The sequence below is a fragment of the Talpa occidentalis genome, unplaced genomic scaffold, assembly GCF_014898055.3.
Source record: "Talpa occidentalis isolate TD23 unplaced genomic scaffold, MPIMG_talOcc4v2.1 talOcc4.17, whole genome shotgun sequence".
Taxonomy (NCBI): Eukaryota; Metazoa; Chordata; class Mammalia; order Eulipotyphla; family Talpidae; genus Talpa; species Talpa occidentalis.
In genome coordinates this window covers 48218611-48239336 of record NW_023601754.1, presented here as the reverse complement: position 1 = coordinate 48239336, position 20726 = coordinate 48218611, and the positions used below count along the sequence as shown (strand labels likewise).

General features: G+C 52.5%; 2 protein-coding genes across 9 annotated transcripts; both read right to left on the bottom strand.

Moving 5' to 3' along the window:
* Positions 1-805: 805 nt before the first annotated feature.
* Positions 806-11974, bottom strand: LOC119249631 (zinc finger protein 350-like). 7 transcript variants are annotated; one of them, XM_037517072.2, is made up of 7 exons: positions 11176-11351; positions 10979-11067; positions 9997-10072; positions 8290-8470; positions 5709-5835; positions 3312-3407; positions 806-2458 (listed from the first exon to the last, which is right to left on the bottom strand). In XM_037517072.2, exons 4-7 carry the CDS (start codon positions 8299-8301, stop codon positions 1074-1076), a joined length of 1620 nt encoding a protein of 539 aa, XP_037372969.1. In that variant the 5' UTR covers positions 8302-8470; positions 9997-10072; positions 10979-11067; positions 11176-11351; the 3' UTR covers positions 806-1073. The 7 variants fall into 7 exon arrangements, with proteins under 7 accessions (XP_037372969.1, XP_037372970.1, XP_037372971.1 ...); XM_037517073.2 differs by lacking the exons at positions 10979-11067; positions 11176-11351 and adding an exon at positions 11913-11974; XM_037517074.2 differs by lacking the exon at positions 10979-11067.
* Positions 11975-12383: 409 nt separating this feature from the next.
* LOC119249636 (zinc finger protein 350-like) lies at positions 12384-20458 on the bottom strand. 2 transcript variants are annotated; one of them, XM_037517086.2, is made up of 4 exons: positions 20419-20458; positions 19285-19411; positions 17607-17702; positions 12506-15412 (listed from the first exon to the last, which is right to left on the bottom strand). In XM_037517086.2, the coding sequence occupies exons 1-4, from the start codon at positions 20428-20430 to the stop codon at positions 14145-14147; spliced, it is 1503 nt and encodes a 500-aa protein (XP_037372983.1). In that variant the 5' UTR covers positions 20431-20458; the 3' UTR covers positions 12506-14144. The 2 variants fall into 2 exon arrangements, with proteins under 2 accessions (XP_054553321.1, XP_037372983.1); XM_054697346.1 differs by lacking the exon at positions 20419-20458 and having other exon boundaries at positions 12384-15412; positions 19285-20402.
* Between the last annotated feature and the right edge of the window lie 268 nt (positions 20459-20726).

Sequence of the window (20726 nt, the reverse complement as noted above, 5' to 3'; positions counted from 1 at the left end):
TTAATCCCAAGTATAATCTTAGAGAGGTGACTAGGTCACGAGGGTGGACCCAACTGCAACCTCCTAAAAGAAACGGCTATGAGCTCGCTGCCTGCTTGCACCGGAGGAGGACACAGTGTGATTCTTCCATGACCCAGGAGATAGGACTTGAAACATCCCATCCCTGGAACTGTGATCCTGGACTTTCCAGCCCCCACACCCAGCACGCCCGGCCTTGGAGGTCTTGCAGCAACCACTACCCTCTGGGAGAGCAGAGCATCTGCTTCTCTGGTGGGGTCCCCAGTGTCTCGGAGAGCGGCCTCGGACAGACTCCACCCCACTGCTCCCCTCCAGCCTGGGTCTTCTTGTTTTGCTCCCACTGAATCCTTCACTCCTGCCTCCTTTTCAGCCTGAGCAGCTACAGAGGCGGCTGTTTATCTGCGCTGTTTGGGGGCAAAGACCCCTGTCTTTAGGACCACCTAGTTCTTGAAATTGGCCTACTGAAAACGAGGACCTTAAATTTTAAAATTTAAGTGGTGAAAAAATGATCAGACAGGACACGTGCCCTCACAAAGCAACTGTGTGCTAAGGGGCGCACAAAGGTATATTTGACAAAAGTGGATCAATAAATGAAGGGACTGACAGCCTAAGGCTGTTGTGCAAGTGCCTCGTGTAACACCGTCTCCAAAGGTTACGGCAGATGCTGCAGTTTCCCACAAAACCTCCTGAACAGGAGGAACAGAATTGACAGTAACATCCTCATAGCCCAGCAATGAGTATTTTGCCTTTTTGGTTGTTCCTTCAATACAACATTCCACATATAGATTATAGATTTATAAAACTGACTCAATGATTTCTTCAACAGAGAACTCAGGGACCCTTTATTCACTTAACAGATACAGTGGAGGAAATGATGCACATTCGGGTTAATGTCAACTGTAACCTGGACAGCAACATATTTATTTCCAAAGATGAGAAGAGCAGGCTTTCCCAGATGCAGCATGTAAACCGTTTCTCTGAGTTAACACTTTCGAGACTGAACATGAGCTAAGAGGTGGGGGTAAACACTTTTCCACAAAGACCTCAGTGCCTGCCTACTGGCTTCCTGGGACGTAAAGAAAGACATAATTGATCGCTGAAGGCACAACCACGCTCACTGCATTCTTCAGGTTTCCGACCTGAGCAAACCCGCTGTTGAGTCCTGCGGGGGCAACTCTGGCCACAGGCTGGCCCACTAGGACCACATTCCTGTCTGCCAGGAGCCCAGGGATATTAAATGATGTCCCAGGGGCCACAGAAGCCACAGGCACCGTCACCGGGATCACAGATGACACCGGCATGGTGACGGAATTAACATGGGTGTTCTTAGTCAGGGCCACACTGGCCTGGGGTGGGCTGTGTCGTGTCGTGGGGCGACTGTCCACCTTGGCTGAATCCCCACCTTTCTCTCTGGTGTGCACTCTCTTATGCTTCAGAAGCCAAGACATGAGAACGAACGTTTTCCCACATTCACTGCAGGTATAGGGTCTTTTGCTTTTATGACTGACTTGATGGCTAATGAAGTCATTTTTCACACAAAAGGTTTTTCCACACTCATTGCATATATGTGGTTTCTCGCCTCCATTATTCTGCTGATGTGCGATGAGGTCTGGCCGCGTGATGAAGCGCTTCCCACACTGACTGCACATAAAAGGCTTCTTGCCCGCATGAATCCGCATGTGCACCTTGCAATTCCCCTTGGACATGAAGCCTTTCCCACAGCAGCCACAGAGGAAAGGCTTCTCTCCCGTGTGACTCCACATGTGCACCTTGCAACTGCCCTTGTAGAGGAAGCCCCTCCCACAAACACCACATACAAAAGGTTTGGCTCCTGAATGAGACCGCATGTGCACCGTGTAACTGCCCTTGTAGACAAAGGTTTTCCAACAAACACTGCATTCAAAAGGCTTCTCTCCTGCGTGTGTTTTCTGATGTGCACTGAGCAGTGACTTCCTGATATAGGCTTTGCCGCAGTCAGTGCATTTGTAAGGTTTCTCCCCGGTATGAGTCCTCTGGTGTATAGTGAAAAGGAACTCTCTGAAAAAAGCTCTTCCACATTCCTTGCACACAAGAGGTTTCTTGATTTTTCGAGTATTCTGAGGATTGACGAATTGTGACTTAGAAATAACTCTGCAGTTTTCAGGGAGTTTAATTTCAGGTTGACGCCGTTCCTGGGGAGTATGGAGGACGGAGCCTCCATCTCCTGTAAGCTCAGCAGCATTCTTCACATCACCACTTCTGGTCTGAGTCACTGAAGTTAAATCTGAGCTCACAGTTTTTCTATGTGAGCCGAGCAGACCAGGATTCTCCCCTAAAGCAAGATCCATGCTCGGCTGAGCAGTACCTGTCTTTGTGATGTGTTCACGGCACTGTCCCAGGCTGCTCTCCAAGCTCTCATTTTGTAAGGGCTCCTGCAAATAAGCTTCTGTTTTCGAGGTTTCTGGAAGGAAAAAAACAATGATTTTTACAAAATCTTTATATCATAAAAATATAGACTTTTTAAAAATTTTATTATTTTTTTAAAAATATTTATTTGTAGAAGAAGTGGGGTGTAGGCCAGAGATGCAGGGGGGTGAGAGGATTCCCCAGAGACAGAGTGAAGAGCAGAACAGGTAGATCTGCTAAAATACACTGCTGAGGGGAGGAGCAGGGAGACAGGAGAGATCTGCTGCGCCATGTGGGTAGCTCCCTGGCCGGGGATTGAACTCGTGCTGCAGAGGCTGCAGATAGCTTCTCAGTGCTGTGCTTAACCCCTGTGCCACCAGGGAGGCCCAGCAAAACCTCTTCAAAGGGCAGATACAGAACCAGGGAGGAGCTGCAGGTGGTGAAACCTGGATGGAAGGAGACTGGGGCGGAGAGAGATGGAGGAGACAGGGTGAGCTGCCTCACAGCCAACTCAATGGACTCTACCCCTGAATGGGCACTTTTGGCAGTCAAGCCCCTAGTGAACCCTCTAACTGGCCACCTGTGGCTTTAGCTTGGGCCTCAGTCTGTGCCAGCAGCACCCATCTGGGGAGACAGCAGACTTCTGGTCTTGCACTGGTCTGCATTCTCTCTCAGCACTCACCCTCAGCTCTTCGTGTTAATTCCTTCTAAAGTAGATCTGATTGTTGTTTCGACACATGTGCTGCCTTCAGGTCAAGTCCCGTATCCTAAGCTCAGTTGTGCGGATCCACCAACCATATCAACCCGGTACCCCCCGGTGCCTTCACTGAATTGCCCTCTCCTGAAACCCCTCACAACGTGCCACCTTCTCTCACCCAGCAACTTCCCCTGCTGCTTCTCTTACTCACCTGAGAGGGAATCACAGGGCACATCCACTTCCGGTGTCCATGGCAGCTCGCCTCCTTCCAGTCTGCAGAGCCACTCCGGCGGGCGGGCTCGGTAACCTGGTCACGGGCACAACAGTGGGCCCAGGATGTGTGGGGGCCACAGATGGTACATGTGAGCACAAAACAAGGTTGACACCCACAGAAGAACCAATCCCTGCTGTCTCCCTCTGCTGTCAAAACCCAGCACCGCTTCCTGGCTGACACCACCTGGCGCCAGGGTGGGGACGGGCCTGAACCCATGACAGGTGGCTTCTCCACACGCACCGGTTCTGTGACACCAGGGGACACGGAGAGTGTGTCCCACAATGTAACTCGGTTTTCACAATCATCACCTGGAACAACATCAGAATCACAGGGAGGGGTTCAACCCCCAAGGCTCTCCCACCCAAGTGGGGCTGATGGGCAGAGCGGGAAGCTGGGCCCTGGGCCAGGTAAACTGCTGAGGCTTCTGGCAGCTGACCTGCTGGGGCTGCCTCAGTAAAAGTACAGTGAGGAGGGGGTTCTGGGGAAAAGCCATCCGCTCCCTGCTTGGACCCAGGTCTCTGATCAGTGGAGGCATGGGGGGGAGTGGGGAACAGAGGGCATCTTATCATCAGCCAGCCTGTGCAATCTCTCTCTGTCCCTGTTTAAATAAGTACTGTGGTTTCACAACATGCATCTTTAAGCTTTGGGGCCTTTTCCTGCCATCACGAGCTGCTGCAGAGGGCCTTGCTGCCCCAGCCAGATGAGACACTGACAAGCAGCTAAGAAAAAGGGCCTCACACCATGGGCTGAAGCTCAAAGAGCCTCACACCGTGGGGCTGAAGAAAAAGGGCCTCACACCGTGGGGCCGAAAATTTCCAAAGAGCCTCACACTGTGGGGCTGAAGATTCCTTGTGCCTCATACCAAGGGGCTGAAGATTAATCTATAACCTATAAACATCCCTTTGTTTTTTGTTCTTGGTCATATAAGAAAAAACTTCTCGGAAAGTACCTTGGGCAATAAATTATATGTATAGAATACTGTAAGTAAATGGCACAAAGAAATACCTGCTTAAAAATTAAACACTGTAAATTTGGCCTGCCTGACAATGGGAAAGAATTTTTTAAACATGAACATGCCTGACAAGCAATCTAGGACATTTATAGTAATTCCTTCTTTTGCTTTTTAGAAAGCAAAACTTAGGAAAGTATTTAAATGAAGTTAATTGTGTTAAAAAGTTTCTAAGTAGAAAAAGTTCTGTTAGCTGAGTAGCAGCTGGTCTCCGGCTGAAGGCCATATGAATAGAAAAGTCTTTTGATGCTTAGGCTTTAGCTGATAGGGGTGTACCGACGGCTATCAGCTGTCTTAGGTAATTGTCAAGCTGAAATAATGAGTTTAGTGTAAGGCTTAGTTTTTTATCTATTAACCTGGAAGGTTGCCCTCTTGCTGAGAGCACGTAGCAGCCGAAAGTCTACGGGAAAAGAAGGCACTGATTGTTTCTGCTTTGCTTCCATGCCTATGATGATGTCATCTCATTGCTTGCAAAAAATGAGTAAATAAAGACCTGCTGAGGCCCTCAGCAGAAAATACTTGCACCTCATCGAGTGTCAGTGTCTCCTCACTACCTCACCCCCTTCCCTTCAGCCCTTAAAGTTTTGCCCAGGCCATCTCATCCTTTCAGGGACACCTGACACGACATTTTGCTGAGAGTGGTTGTCGGCAATGAGCTACAGCTAAGGATCCACCAAAGGCCCAACCCCGGCCCCCATGTTTGTGTGGTGTCACTAGAAGGTGTGTGGAAGGAGCACAGAAGGTCCAAGATCTGACTGGATACTCCACTCCCCCAGCACCTCTCGGGGTTCCACAATTCAAGTGGTTCCTGATCTTGGTTTCTGGGTTGTCTGGAAACTTCACTAAGCAGCCAGGATCGATGAGATCATCACCTGTGTGTGACCAGGGTGCTGATTCACCCTCTACCCTCCTCAGACCACTGAGAGTCCCATCCCTCTAAACATGGTAGGTCCCCAGGTGGTAGTCACCAGCCTGAGGTGAGCTGAGGCCCCTGAAATCCTCCTCACCTCAACCCGGAGGTAGGTGAGAGGGGTTTGTTGTGAATAAGGAAAGACACCATTTCATCCTCCTCCTCTTACCACATGAGAAAAGGGGGTGCAGGGCCTGCATCAGACCGGACATGACGGCCACCCAGGCATAGACACTTCCTGATATCAATTGCTCACGTCCATGCAAGAAAGGCTTTTCTCTCAGGAGAACAGAACATCCCTTACAAGGACCCAGAAGGGGACTGAGACCCTCCCCCTCACAGCACCCCACTCCAGAGCCTTCCCAGGCCCAGCAGGAAAGGCCCTGCCGGCCCTCGGGCCACAGCCCATCCTCACCCACGGACACCAGGTGGCTGTAGTTTTCCAGCATCACCTCCCGGTACAGGGCCTTCTGCGCAGGGGCCAGGAGCCGCCACTCCTCCGGGGTGAAGCGCACGGCCACATCGGCAAAGATCAGCAGGGCCTGTCACAGCACAGGGGGCGTGAGAGAGGCCTCGTGAGGGGCCTTTTTACTCTACCACACAGTCCACATCTACAGGGCCAGTGGGATTTATTCTCATATGTCATGGAGGAGGCAAAAATTAGATGATGAGTAAGAATAATGGAGTCACTGTGCATTTGGTCACACGCCCACACTTTCATTCTAAGTTTCCATATTTATAAAGTTTCCAATTTATAAAGTTAATGCATCTTATTAAGTTAGAAACTGGTGGTCATGTATCTTTGCATCTATATATTTCTCATCAGTGACAGCTTTATAGTGACGAGTTCGTGGCAGTATCAGAATTTGCTGTGCTGTGAGGGCCTCAAGCCCAGCACTGCATGAAAAGACATGGTTAACGAGTATCCATAATCTGTGGAGAGAAATATAGAACATTACACCACAAAAAGGAGTTTGTCGCATAACAAAAATATGACCCTCTCAAAAATATTAAATTATGTACACACACCAAATTTACAGGCATTTTAATAAAGAGGTAAATGACACATTCAGCCCTTCTGGTTATTTCCACACGCCAAAGGCTAATTACTGAACTGTAAGAAACAATGAAAAAAAAAAAAAAATCCAGAAAGTACCAAAGATACAGAGAAAGAAATTTAAAATGGAGATGAGTGAACACGGGTGGGGAAGAAGGTGTAACATGTCTCCCATCACTTTGGAAAGATATAGAATGATGGAGAATAATTTTCAAATTCCGAAGTCGAGGATTTGTCAGAACTGAGAAAATTCCGCAAACCTCGATCAGGAAGCCCAAGGAGTCCCAAACAAGCGTCTCTCCCCAACACATACCCTCCACACACGGGACCCCCGAGAATGGGGGGATGAAAAACATACCGGAACCAAGACCCGCACCTACACGGGGACTAGACATCCTGACAGCTGCCTCCCCACAGGAAACATCTGACCTCAAATGTTGGTGTGATATTTGTAAAAGATCATCTTTCTAGAACACTTTAGGTTTCCAACAAAACTGACATAAGCCTTATTGCAAACAGGCAGCTCCATCTGCCAACGCAACTTCCAGAGTCCAGTGATGACTAGGGGTGAGTCCCAAGGGCACCTGAGCACCCCCACACCAGCCTCGTGTGAGGGGTCACCCTGGTGTGTCACGTTCTACAGGTTTGGGTGAATGATGTGGACACTCATCTCTCATGAGTTGTCACACAGAGGACGTTGCTGCCCTGGGCATGTGGCATGGCCGCTCCTGACGCAACATGGGTGCACAAACAGGGGCCGGCCAGTGCCACGGGCTCACTCAGCCTGTCAGGCAGCTACCATACGGCTTAGCTCCCTGCTCCCTGTGACTGACCGTAGGGCTCCAGTATGTCTAGAAGTTCTGGAAATACCTGGAGCCCCACATTCAGCAGAGGTGAAGTGATGTGCTCTGGTCAGCTGTTTCCTTCCAGATACGAAAATAAATACGCAGGGACGCCCCCAGGCCTTGGAGTGCAGAGGCCAAGGGCCTCATTATTGTATTGTCCAGATGTCTGCCCTCAGACCTGCAGCCCACCAGACCTGGGGTAACGACCACAGCTCCACCTCTTCCATGTGCATGCCCCATGGGAGCTCTGCAGCCTCAACCCACAGGCCCTGTGACTGTGCAGGGGACAGCGACCAGGAGAGAGGACCCTCATGGCAAGAACTCCATGGGCCAAAAGACGCCACCCCCTACCCCACCCCCTGCATTTGAGGGCAAAGGCCAGACCTCTCTGGGAGAAAGCTCCATTCTTTACAGAGCCAGAGGAGAGGTTCACACAGCTCCATTCCACCCACCCAGGCCGCCTCGCTGCACCCCACCTTCCCACGCAGGTGCCCGTCTCTGCTCCAGCACCAGCTCAGCTGCTGACTCAAAGCCTCAACCTCCCGTTCCCAAGAGTGTCGTCTGACTCCTGGTCGCCTCACACCCCACAGGATGGGACTCATCCAGCACTGCTCCTGTTTCCCCGAGTCACAGAGTAGATTCTCACAGGGGCTTGTGAGGGAACCCCCAAAACCGCACAGGGACTGGCTTCTGCCTTTATGAGCAGCTGTTCTTCAAGAACTCCTTTCCCATTCCCACCCCCTCCAGGAAGAACAGAAATAAATTCCTAGAGCAGAGACCAGGACGGGCTCTGTTCACTCCTCCAAACATGAAATCCCACGTCACGGACTCTCCTCAAGGTGCTGACACCAAAGACATAAGATGCACCAGACAACAACTCCACAGGCCCCTCCGTCCAGCCCCCAGCCCTACCGTGACCCCACGCTCACCCTCCTGACCACCCCATTGCAAGTTCCCTGATGCATCCATAAAAAGTAGATTTCTTTTCAGTTCCTCCTTGTCAAGATTTCTACACTTCAGCTCAGACAGTCCTTTTCAAGAGGCCTCTACAAGTCCAGCAGGGAACAAAGAGGATAAAACCAAGCAAACGTCACCTGGGCCTCCATCACTCTCTCCAGTCTCAGAACGTGCCGCGGGAGCTGAATGTCCTCTGGTCTGCTTCACCTGGTGCCCCAAATCTTGGGTGTCAGTCCAATGTGCCCCACAAAGGCTGATCCCCAGATCCTGCGACTACTTCTTCCTTCCCTGGATGCTCTTACTCCTGGGAGTCAGGACCTGTGGGTACAGGAGAGCCCCATGAGTGACACATTCCCTCCAGCCAAGGCTACCCCGCTCCCTAGCTCTGCCCTCAGCACCCAAGATCCTGCCCAGGGCCGTGACTCAGTGTCCCAGGATGGGGTCTGCTGGGCTCAAAACTGAGATTCCAGGTGGGGTGCAGGTTGCCTTTACTGTGTGAAGGTGAGGTGGGGTGACTGAGAAAGGACACGAGGGCATGAGGTACACCCCAACCCCACGCTCCTGGAGCAATTGGACCTCAGGCAGCTCAGTGACGGAGACTGTGAAGGAAGGAAACTGGGTGCTGTCCCCAACCCTGAGAGTGGAACTCCTGCTTCAAATGATTTACCCTGTGAGCACATGCATGGCAGCTGGAGAACCAGTGTGTGAAGGTAATATTAGGAGTCGTATTGAAAGGTGGGGGGTGGGGCAGATGTGCCAGGACATCCACCCAAGACAAGAAAGCAGCCAACAGCCCAAAAAGGCCAAAAAGCAAAACCAAGGGCTCCAACAATACAATATCCATGGGCTACAGTCAATGCAACAGAGGATGGGGCGCTCTGGCATCTTACCCACGATGGGCAATTGCAAGAGACCTGGGGCTCCAAAAACAGCAACCATGGGGTTTATTTTTTAAATAGGGCAAACAAAGAACTTACTGTCACCACAGGTGGCGGCTGCCTCACCCAGACAGTGTCCACCAGAAGCAAAGAAGAGTGCCAGTCACCTGTCAGTAGAGCTGGACAGCACTAGCCAGCAATGGTCACCAGGAGTGACCACCAGGAGTGGTCACCAGGGCAGACCACCAGGAGCTATTCAGTAGTGATGGTCTAGTAGTGATGGTCACTGCTGGTCCCCCAGAGGGGATGGCAGAGACACCAAGTGTTAACAGCTCTTTGTGACAGGCTGGACAACACCAACAAAGACCTCTTTGTGACACCAGGCCCAGGGCCTTTCAGGAGATGTGAGACGTTACCAGAGGCCCGGCCTGACAGAGGTCTTCTTCCCTCAGGGGTCGGCTGCTGGATGCTTCTTTCCTTCTTTCTTCAGACGCCAGGAACAGACTTTTCCTTTCTCTCTTCAGAGGTTAGAACGATGTCTCTCAACTGCTCCAGCCCTGGCTTTTATCCTCTTTTAGGGTGCCAGGCCCACAAGATTCACTGGACAATTTTTCAGTCCTATGGCTGACTGGATCATTTAACACGAAATCAGCTCTTAGCTCACACCCAACTGTGCCAGTCTAGCATCCAGGAGGTACGCATAAAAGGGAGGCTGCAGGGCTCTGGGGCCCCAGCCAGAGCTGGCCTGTGGTGGAGCAGCAGGTGGGAGAGAGACCAGCCCTGCTGCAGGATGGGGCAGCTCCAGCACCTCAGTTCCGCCAGTTTAAGCCTTGGGAATATTTTAGGTTTTAAAACACAAGACCTGAAATGAGAGATGCTCTACAGCCCCTGGAATGTCAATGTAAAACCTGTAAGTTGTCGCTAACCAAGTAAGGGGACAAATAAAGAGGCCTGGCACCTACTCACCACTGTGGGGCGAAAACCAGCCACTGCCGTCAGCTGATGCCTGATCGCATCCAGGCGGGAGTAGAGTCCGTAGGAACTGGGGGGAAGAAAAGGGGATTCTGATGTTCATCCCAACATGCGTGCTCAACCCCGGGGACATTGTGCCTCTCCAGCTGTGGCCAGACGTTCCCACAAGTTCTGACACGAGCTGGAGGAAGCATCGGACCCCACACGCCCTGGGGTGGGCCTAAAGGGCCGCTCCCCCGGAGGCACACACACAAGCGCAGTTTTACTCTGTTTATCCCCTGCCGGCTCCGGAAGCCACACCCCCTCACGACACCCCTGAGCAACCCCGAACCGCCGACCCCCCCCACCGCCCCGCACGGCGTCAGCAGCAGCCCCGCCCCCCACCTCAGGAGCCCCGGGGGGTCCCAAACCCGAGTCACACACGTTTCCCCGGAGACGCCACCGCACCCCCACGTCGGGACCAGGGCGACGACGCCCCACGCCCTCCATCACATCGGGCCCCCGGGCCCCCAGCCCCGCACGCGAGCGTCCGGAGCCTCGCAAACCCCCTACAGGCGCCGTCGCCCCCAAACGCCCCCAGCTCCGCGCCGCCCATCTTCCCCATTCCAGGTCCGGACCGAGCGCGCCCCGCGTCCCCGCACAAACCTCCACTCTCAAAACCGAACTTCGGCCCCAACCCGCGCACTGACTGACTTTGCCCACACCCGCCCGCGGGGCCGAACCCCGCTTTCCCGCGGGCTCCCGCCGCCGCCGGCCCGGCCCCTGGACCCAGCCTGCGCCTACGGCGGCCGCGGAGGCCCAAAGGCCTTAACGGACAAGTGCGTTTCCCGCGCGGCCGCGGAAGGCAATACGTCTGCGCCCCGCGCGCGGGCCCCGGCGGCGGCCATTCTGAAGAGCAAACGGACGTTAGCGCGGGGCCAGCTTGGGGCCGGGCGCCAGGCAGCGGCGGCGAGAAGGCGCGCAGGGAGCACCTTACCCGGCGCCCGGGCTCGTGCAGAAAATGTGCAGCTTTTCAGAGTGTCCCGCACCACAGCGCTGACGGGCGCTCTAGTTGTTTTCCGTCAACTGAAAAGGAGTAAGGCCAAGCGCAAACATCCCTTTCTTGTCCCCACATCGCCCCCCGCCCCCCCTCAAGTGCCGGTGAAACGGGACAACGGGGGGAACAGGTTTGACCTGTTTGGTGGGTCCACATCCTGGAAGCGTGACTGCAGGACCTGACCCGTAAGGGAGAGACAGGGCCGGAGAGAGGGCCCTGGGCGGGCCCCGGACGCGGGCAGCGCCGCTCCGATCTCACCTCCCAGCCAACTGCCCAAAGCCCAGCGCTTGAAGAGCCTCAAGCCCCGCAGCTCCCCGTTTCCCATCAGCCTCTGCTCAGGGGCCGGGCCCCACGCGCGTCCTTCGCTTTGCGCGTCACACGCCGGTGCGAGGGGGCTCCTCGCTGCCTTGGAAACGGCACATTAACGGGGCTCGACGGAGCGGGCCCTGGAAGGACACGCAGGCGTCAGTCGGGGAACTGGTGCTCTCAGCAGGCAGGGGGAGGGGCACCCGACACCCCGACCTGCTCGCTCTAAGTAGGCTCTGTCATCCGCCCCACCTACTCGAGCGGACCTCCCCCTTTCCTGGCGACCACCCGGTTACAGTGAGACCGTCAGTAGACAGTAACTTGAATATAATTAGTGTGCAATCGAGAGAGAGAATGTAGTCTAAATATACTTGAAGATCATTTCCAGTGAAACACCCAACATTACCCAGCCAAGCAGACTGGCCCAAAGCAGGGCCGCTGCGGCCTAAGGCACCGTCTGGGACGCATAGGAAAGGGACAGAAGGGGCCAATCAAGTCCGGAAGGGGAAGAGCAAAGGCAAAATCGAGATAAAAGCTGCCATTGCCGGCCTCCCCCCGGCCCTCTCACCCACGTCTCCGTCTCTTCAAGTGTCTCCCTCCGTGTCCCCCAAGTCCCTGTGCAAGTCCAGGGCCGAGAAGCAGATCTTCGTCACTCCACTCCCCGTGCCTCCTCCAGGCCTTCTCTGTGGTCCCCACCCTTCTCCCAGTTTGTTCCCCAATCCTGGTCGGCCCCACCCTTCCTTGGGTGGGGCAGGGGACCTGGAGCCCTCCCTGCCTTTCTATGGCTGTTGCAGTGTCAGTGGCCCCTCAGGTGGCTCAGGACGGTGCTCTACTGTGGACATGAATTGATTCACATCACCTGGGCTTCAGGATCACCTGAGACAGCTCATGGCCAGTTCCCAGTACTTTCCCTATGAGCAAGACACAGATGGGGGAACTGGACAAGCAGAATAACTTTACAGGAGAAATGAGGAAAAATAAGTTGTTAAGAGAAAGACAAGCTTCCCCCTCTCCCAGGAAAAATAAGGAAGCAAAAGCACATTCTCAGGTCAGCAGCTACCAGTGGAACCGGAGCTTGGAAAGGGTGGCCGTGGTCAAGGGTGAGAGTGATGTGGGTTTGTGAGGTGTGGGGTTCGGAGAGGGAGGCCCTTGGGTTCCCGGTAGAAGTTACACCAGAGCTCCCCTTTCAGCGACACACAGTGAATTTCCCCACGAGGCAGAGACGTTTAGTTTTATTCAAAAGGCAGGTTTATTATAAAAAGGAGAAAGAACAGTAAAGGACGCTTGCACAGACACAGCGGGCAGAGAGCTGCCCCGGAAGGGACAGATTTGCTATGAGATGCTGGCATGGGCACCTGCGGGCAGGAGAGCTGCCCCTCCCCAGGCATGGGCACAAGGCGCACTCATGGCATATTCTTCTCTTTGGGAGGGGCTGTTCCTTTGTGGAATTGTTAACTGCAGTCAAAACACTTCTGGGGCTGGCTCCTAGGGATTTTTTCTTTATTTGGTTTGAACAGGTAGCTTGGAAAGGACCCACAGTTCCTACAGTGGCTCCCAATCTCCATATATTCACCTCCAGATACTTTACTTTTCTATAGCTCCTGTAACGATTATGTTGATCATTTCAACCCCCACCTACAGCAGCTTTAGTTTCTGGCCTCCTTCACAAATGTCCTACTCCTGGTCCACACCAACAGGATGAGGACAAGTAAACAGGTGTTTTCAAGGCCAGCCCTTAGGGATCTCACCGCCACCAACTCTGTTCTCCTCCATTCTTAAAGACTAAGATTCTTGTTCTCCTTTTTATTTATCCTGAGAATTCCTTTTCTGCTCTGCCCACTTTAGACTCAGTTATTCAGCCTGTGATCACACCCTGTAGGGGAGACCATGTGTGACTGAAAGTGCCCCCACAGCTCATTCCCCTAAGGATAACATCCTGTAACCAATTCATTCACTTTCCACACCAGTATGTAATCTGTCTGTGCTCAGAAATATAATACCATTTAGCCAGCGCTGTGACAGAAGTCTCTGGACACTGGGAATGACATCGGTTTGTCTCTGGGCCTCCTTTTCAGCCTCAGCAGCTACAGAGGCGCCTGGCTCGTCTGTGCTGTTTGGGGGTGTAGACCCCCCCCCATCTCCAGGACACCTAGTTCTTGAAATTGGCCTACTACAAATGAGGACCTTAAATTTTAAAATTTAAATAGTGAAAAAATGACCAGGCAACTCTACTGGGGGACAGAACACATGCCATCTCAAAGCAACTCATGTGCTAAGGGGCTGCAGTTGGCTGAAGACAAAGGAACCAGGTACAAAGGTGGATTCAACAAAAGTGGATCAGTAAATGAACTGACGGCCTAAGGCTGTTGTGCAAGTCCCTCGTGTAACACAAGCCTTCAAAGGTAACGGCAGACGCTGCAGTTTCCCACAAAACCTCCTGAACAGGAGGAACAGAATTGATGGTAACATCCTCATAGCCCACCGAGGAGTATTAGTGCTTTTGTGGGGCGTTCCTTCATTACAACATTCCACATATAGATTATAGGTTTATAAAACTGACTCAATTATTTCCTCCATTAGATAAATTTAGGCTTCCCTTAATTTGATACAGTGCAGCAACTGATGTGATTGGGTTAAGGTCAAATGTTATCTCAGTATCAGCCTATGGATTCTAGGGGATGAACAGCAGTCTCTGTCAGATGCTGCGTTTATACGGTTCCTGAGTCTATACTTTTCAGACAAAACATGAACTCGGAGGTTGGGGTAAACACTTCTCCACAAAGAAGATCTCAGTGCCTGTCTACTGGCTTCCTGGAACATAAAATAAGACACAATTGATCCCTGAAGGCACAACCACGTTCACTGCATTCATAAAGTTTCCCGTGTGTGCAAACCCACTGTTGAGTCCTACGGGGGCACCTCTGGCCACAGGCTGGCCCACTAGGACCACACCCCTGTCTACCAGGAACCCTGTGGTGTTTAATGTCATCTGAGGGGTCACAGCAGGCACTGGCATCATCACAGGATTAACGAGGCATTTCTTTGTCAAGGGAACACTGGTCTGGGACGGGCTGTGCCGCTCAGCAGGATTTGCTACCTTGACCGAATCTCTCACTTTCTCTCTAGTATGCACCCTCTTATGTTTCAGAAGGAAAGACCTGTAGGAGAAAGCTTTCCCACACTCACTGCAGGTGTAGGGTCTCTCTCCTGTGTGCATTCTCTGATGCCTAATGAGATCTCTCTTCACGCAGAACGTTTTTCCACATTCATTGCACATATGTGGTTTCTCACCTCTAGTCCCCCGCTGGTGTGTGATGAGGTCTGGCTTCTTGATGAAGCCCTTTCCACACTGACTACATATAAATGGCTTCTCGCCTGTATGAATCCGCATGTGCACCAGGCAACTGCCCTTGTAGACAAAGCCTTTTCCACAGCCGCCGCACACAAAAGGCTTCTCGCCTGTGTGAGTCCGCATGTGCACCAGGCAGCTGCCCTTGTGGACGAAGCTTTTCCCACAAACCCCGCAAACAAAAGGTTTCTCTCCTCTGTGTATCTTCTGATGCACACTGAGATGTGACTTCCTGAAAAAAGCTTTGCCACAGTCAGTACATTCGTAAGGTTTCTCCCCGGTATGTGTCCTCTGGTGTTCGGTGAGCATGAACTTTCTGGAGAAGACCTTTCCACACTCCCTGCACACAAGCGGTTTCTTGATTTTTCGAGGGTTCTGAGGATTGACGAATTGTGACTTAGTGATGATAAGTTTCCGGTTTTCAGGGAGATTCATTTCAGGCTGACGCCGCTCCTGGCAAGCTGGGAGGAAGGAGTCCCCAGTCAGCTCCGTGGTGCCCTTTACTTCACAGCTTCTGCTCTGAGCAACCGAAGTTAAATCGGAGCTCGTGCTTGTCCTGTATGGGCCATGCAGACCCCGATTCTCCCCTAACGCAAGATGATCTGAGCTCTGCTGAGCAGTACCTGCCCAGGGGCTGTGTTCACGGCATTGTCCCAGGCTGCCCTGCGTGCTCTCCTTTTGTAAGGGCTCCTGCAAATAAGCTTCAGTTTTCCAGGTTCCTAGAAAGAAAAGAACAATGAATTCCTACATCATCCTGACTTGATGTAAAGTTATCTTTATTTTTTTTAAGATTTATTTATTTATTTATGCATACAAGAGCTGGGGTGCAAGCCAGAGGTGCAGGGGGTGAGAGGATTCACCAGAGACAGAGTGGGGAGCAGTGGGCGAGACAGGAGAGGTCTTCTGCGGCATTTGGCAGCTCCCTGGCCAGGGATCAAACTCAGGCGGATGTGGTGGTAGGCTGAAACTGAACCCCGAGGCCACAGGGAGTCCCTGGTAAAATCACTTTAAAGGGCAGATACAGAAAAAGGGAAGAGCTGCAGGTGGTGAAACCTGGATGGAAGGAGCACTGGGGTTGGAGAGAGGTGGAGTAAATGGGGTCACATCTGGGGGACCCCGGGACGCACTGCTGGATTCACAGCTGCTCAGCCTCTGCCACCTGCTCCAGCTGCTGACGTAGCACACACAGCACTTCTCTTCCCAGACATATCAGTTACTTCTTTATATGACTAAGATTGTGTACCTCATTTCGAATGAAAGCAGCAGCCTACCTGCAGGCTGAGTCAGTGCTGTTACCCTCAACTGCACATCAGGCTATGCAAAACTGACTGATGAAGATCAAATAATAATAAACATAAGCTATAAAGGAATGAATCCAAACAGTCGCATGACAGAAAATATTAGGGAGTGTAAAAAAGAGGAAGAAATCACAAAAGAGCAAAGGTTACCATAGCTGTGAGCACTGAAGGCATTTCCTAGCATGACGTATAATCAACCTCACTGGGACTTAATGTCAAGATGTCATTGTGGGAAAGGGACAGCTTTCAGGAAGGAGACACGGTATTAACATCCGCACTAAACTGGAAAAGAGACCAGAATGAGGAAATGCAGAGGAAATTATTTGAAATAGGCCTGGGTTCTGACATGGTTTAGCCTGAAACAGAGAGCGCAGGATGTCAAAATTCCTGTTGTGATTCAAAACTAATCATGAACAGCACACACGACTGAAGAAGAGCATGTGATCTAGGGAACAGGGGCACAGAAGCAACGACATACATACAGCTGTCCAGGTGTAAAGGAGAAGCGACACTACCAGGACATTCTGGAGCAAGATGGTGCCAGTTCCTTGCAGGGAGTGGGATCAGAGTTGCTACGGATATAAAGACACTATGTAGAACTAACGTGCCTGTAAGATGACGGAGAGTGTGGGACTCTGCAGCAGGAACCACAGAGTTTAGCTCTTACAAAGAAAACCTGGGAGAGTGAACAGATCAAACAAGATAATGGAAAATCAAACTCCGAGTGCAAAACAGAGAAAGACGCAGACAAAGGCACAGGGGGACCAGCTGGCTCTGGGATCAACAACAAGGCGGGGTGGATGTTGTCCACCCAGGAGTCACATCACCCCGAGCGCAGAAAGAAGACAGTGAGAATTCCCGCTACTCTGCAGGGAGAGCTTGGAAGGAGGAATTTCACAGCCAGGCAGGAGAAAGACTTGAAAAATAAGAGAAACACTTGAGAACTTTAGGAAGAAAGAATTTCACACAAATAACTGATAGAGATAAAATACAAAGAGATCAGACCCAGAAGAGATGTATTTTCTTTCCTCTAATCTCCCACGAAGAAAAAGGTGCTGCATGGGGAAGATGCAAAAGGTGCTGAGTCTATAAAAGGATCAGAGAGGACCAGCCTCCCAGCCAACTCTAGGGGAGAAGGTGGAGTTTACTAGACTTTACCCCCTGATGGGGGGAGGGGAGCTGATGGGAAAAGGGTTACACAGATGAGGATTTTGGCAGTTAAATTGTTGAACAGGAGAGTTGTCTGTGGAGAAGCTAATAGTTGGCCACTTGTGGCTTCAGCTTGGACCTCAGTCTCTGCTCAGTGGACGCCATCTGGGGTAGGACAGAAGACTGACCATGTGCTAGCCTGCACAATCTCTTTCTCCCCTCTCTCAGTTTTTCCTTGTTCATTCTCTGCAAAAATAAATCCTGTTTTTGTTGTTTCATGTGTGTCTGATTTGAAGTGATGTCTATGTTCTTAGCTTGCGTGTGAGGAGCTGCCAGCCACATCAACCTGGTGCACCTGGTGCCTTCACTACACTTTGCTCTGCTAACACCCTTCACAGATGTGATGCCTTCCCTGACCCATCAGGTGTGTCTCCATAGTCTTCCCCATTCTGCTTCCTTCACTCACCTAAGCAGGCATGAAAGTGCATTTTGCTGTCCATAGTCCACGGCAGCTCGCCTCCTTCCCCTCTGCAGAGCCACTCTGGCGGGCGGGCTCCGTAACCTGGTCATGGGCATGAGACACACTCAGGCGGGTGCATGGTGTGTGGGGACCACAGATGGTACATGTGAGCACAAAACAAGATTGACACTCACAGAAGAACCTCCCTGGCGTCTCGATCTGCTGTCAACCCCCTAGCACCGCTTCCTGTCTGACAGCACCTGGTGTCAGGGTAGGGCCAGGCCCAAACCCATGACAGATGGCTTCCCCACGCGCACTGGTTCTGTGACATGCTGTCTGCATCCCCCACAATGTAACTAGTTTTCACAATCATCACCTGGAACAGCATCAGTATCACAGGGAGGGGTTCAACCCCCAAAACCTCCCACCCTCACCCCCAACTTGATGCTGACAGCTTGGAGACCTTGCCCTAAGCTTCCAACTGACCATGTACTGATCACAGGTTCCTGGGACGTCCTCTCGGGTCAATCGACTCATGAGAGGGTCTCACATAACTCGGGGACACACCCTGACCACTGGTGATCAGCTCCTGAGGTAACACACAGCCCGCACCACCCTGACTGCAGAGACTGAAGCTGTGCAAAGGGATAGCGAGGAGGCCCCTGCCAGCCAGTGGGGGGCGCTCACAGTCAACTCCACTGCAGATGGTGGAACTTTTCAGACTCCCAAGTGGGGCTGATGGGCAAAGGGGGGAGCTGGGCCCTGGGCCAGGTAAACTGCTGACCTGCTGGGGCAGCTTCTGGCAGCTGAGCTGCTGGGGTTGCCTCAGTGAAAGTGCAGTGAGGAGGCGCCTCTGGGGAGGTGACGCCCACTCTCTGCTTGGACCCAGGTCTCTGATCAGCAGAGGCATTGGAGAAGACAGAGGGCATCTCACCACCAGCCAGCTGGCCCATGTCACATCTCTCTCCCCATGTAAACACATGAGGATGTTGCTTCACACCCTGTCTCTCCTTTGGGGCATATTTTGCAGCAGCAAGAAGTGGGTGAGGACCCACCAACTGGGGCAACCTCAGTCCCGATGTTTACGCTGCTTCACTACAAGGTGTGTGGAAAGGGCACAGGGCATCCATGCTGACTGGACACCCTACTCTCCCATCACCTCTCCCAGCTCCACAATTCCAATGCTCCCCAATCCGGTCTTTTGGGTTATCTGGAAGCTTTACTAAGCGGCCAGGATCAACGAGATCATCATCTGTGGGTGACCAGGGAGCTGCTTCACCCTTCTCCCACCCACTGAGAGTCTCATTCCTCTAAACATGGTGTGCCCCTGGGTGGCAGCCATCAGCCTGAGGTGAGCTGAGGACCCCGAAATCCTCCTCACCTCAACCCAGAGATAGCTGAGAGGGGTGTGCTGTGAATAGGAAAGACAGCATTTCATCTTCCTCCTCATCACACAAGAAAGAGCCTGTGTCAGACCGGACATGACGGCCACCTAGGCACAGACGCTTCCTGCTATCAAACATGCCCACGCAGGACAGGCTTATCTCCCAGGAGGAGAAGAGAACACCCCTTCTCAGGACCCAGAGGAGACTGAGAACCTCCACCTCACAGCACCCGACTCCAGAGCCTACCCAGGCCCAGCAGGAAAGGCCCAGATGGCCCCCGGGCCAGGACCCGTCCTCACCCATGGACACCAGGTGGCTGTAGGTCTCCAGCATCACCTCCCGGTACAGGTCCTTCTGCGTGGGGGCCAGGAGCCGCCACTCCTCTGGGCTGAAGCACACGGCGACCTCGGCGAAGGTCAGCGGGGCCTGCACAGCAGAGGGGGCGTGAGAGGCTTCGTGAGGACACGGGCGGAACCTGACACGCTCTCCGCTCGTTTCATTAGGAAGCCCCCACGCAAGCATCCAGGATGCTCTCATACCTTGTATAAGAAGAAAACATTAAATAGAATATGCAATATGAATAACCGTATCGTTCTGCATTCACTTATGCTTCATTCCATTGATGAGTCTTGTAACTTATGAAGTCTTGCTAGCCCATAGACAGGACACCTCACGTGTATAAACATTCTGTCTTAGTGCTGTCATGATGAATGAGCACTGCCCCATCGCGTCTGCACTGACAGACTCAAATCCAGAATTAGCTGGAATGCATGGGGAGTGACTGTGCTCAACCTATTGACAGAAACAGAGGAGACCACAGGAGGGGTTGGCGCATGAGGGCATGAATGGACACAGGCATGAGCATGTGCACAGGCCATGCTTACAGGCACGTTGGTAAGGAGCTAATTTACATGAGCTAATTTACATTGAGCTAATTTACATATGTGACATAGATAACTACTGAAAATAAAGTACAATTAAAGGCAATCTCCACAGTGCACCAAGAGACAGAGAAAGAAACCGCATAGGAGGTCAGAGAACGCCAGGGGGAGGCCGGCATCCCGGCGCTTGAGAAGGACATGGAACAATGGAGAAGAAAAGCCAAGGATCCAAAGCTGAGAATTTCTCCGAACTGAGGAAACTTCCCAAACCTCCCACTCAGGAAGCTCAAGAAGATCCGAGCAGGCATCTCCCCACAACACGTGCCCTCCACACACAGTACCCCGAGAATGGGGGGTGACAAACGCACGGGGAGGAAAGACCCGCACCTACACGGGGACCAGACACCCCGACCGCTGCCTCCCCACAGGAAACATCCGACCCCAAAATAGTGACGCTTTTGTTAAGATGCTATTTTTCTAGAGTCCTTTCAATATTCAGAAGATTGACAGGGCTGTGCGGCGCGGACAGAAGCTAAGCCTGGCGGACGTCACCTGCGCCTCCATCACGCTCCAGCCTCAGGACCCGCCGCGCTGCTCCTGAGCGTGTGCTTCAGGTCTGCTCCACCTGCTGCCCCGAATAATCTCAGTCTTCGGTCAAAGGCTGATCCCCAGGTCCCGGGTCTTCTTCCTCCTTCCCTGGACGCTCTTGCTCCCAGGAGCCAGGACCTGTGGGTGCAGGAGATCCCCATGAGTGGCACAATCCCTCCAGCTGAGGCCACCCCGCTCCCCAGCTCCGCCCTCAGCCTCTGAGACCCTGCCCAAGGTCATGACTCAGTGTCTCAGGACGGGGTCTGCTGGCC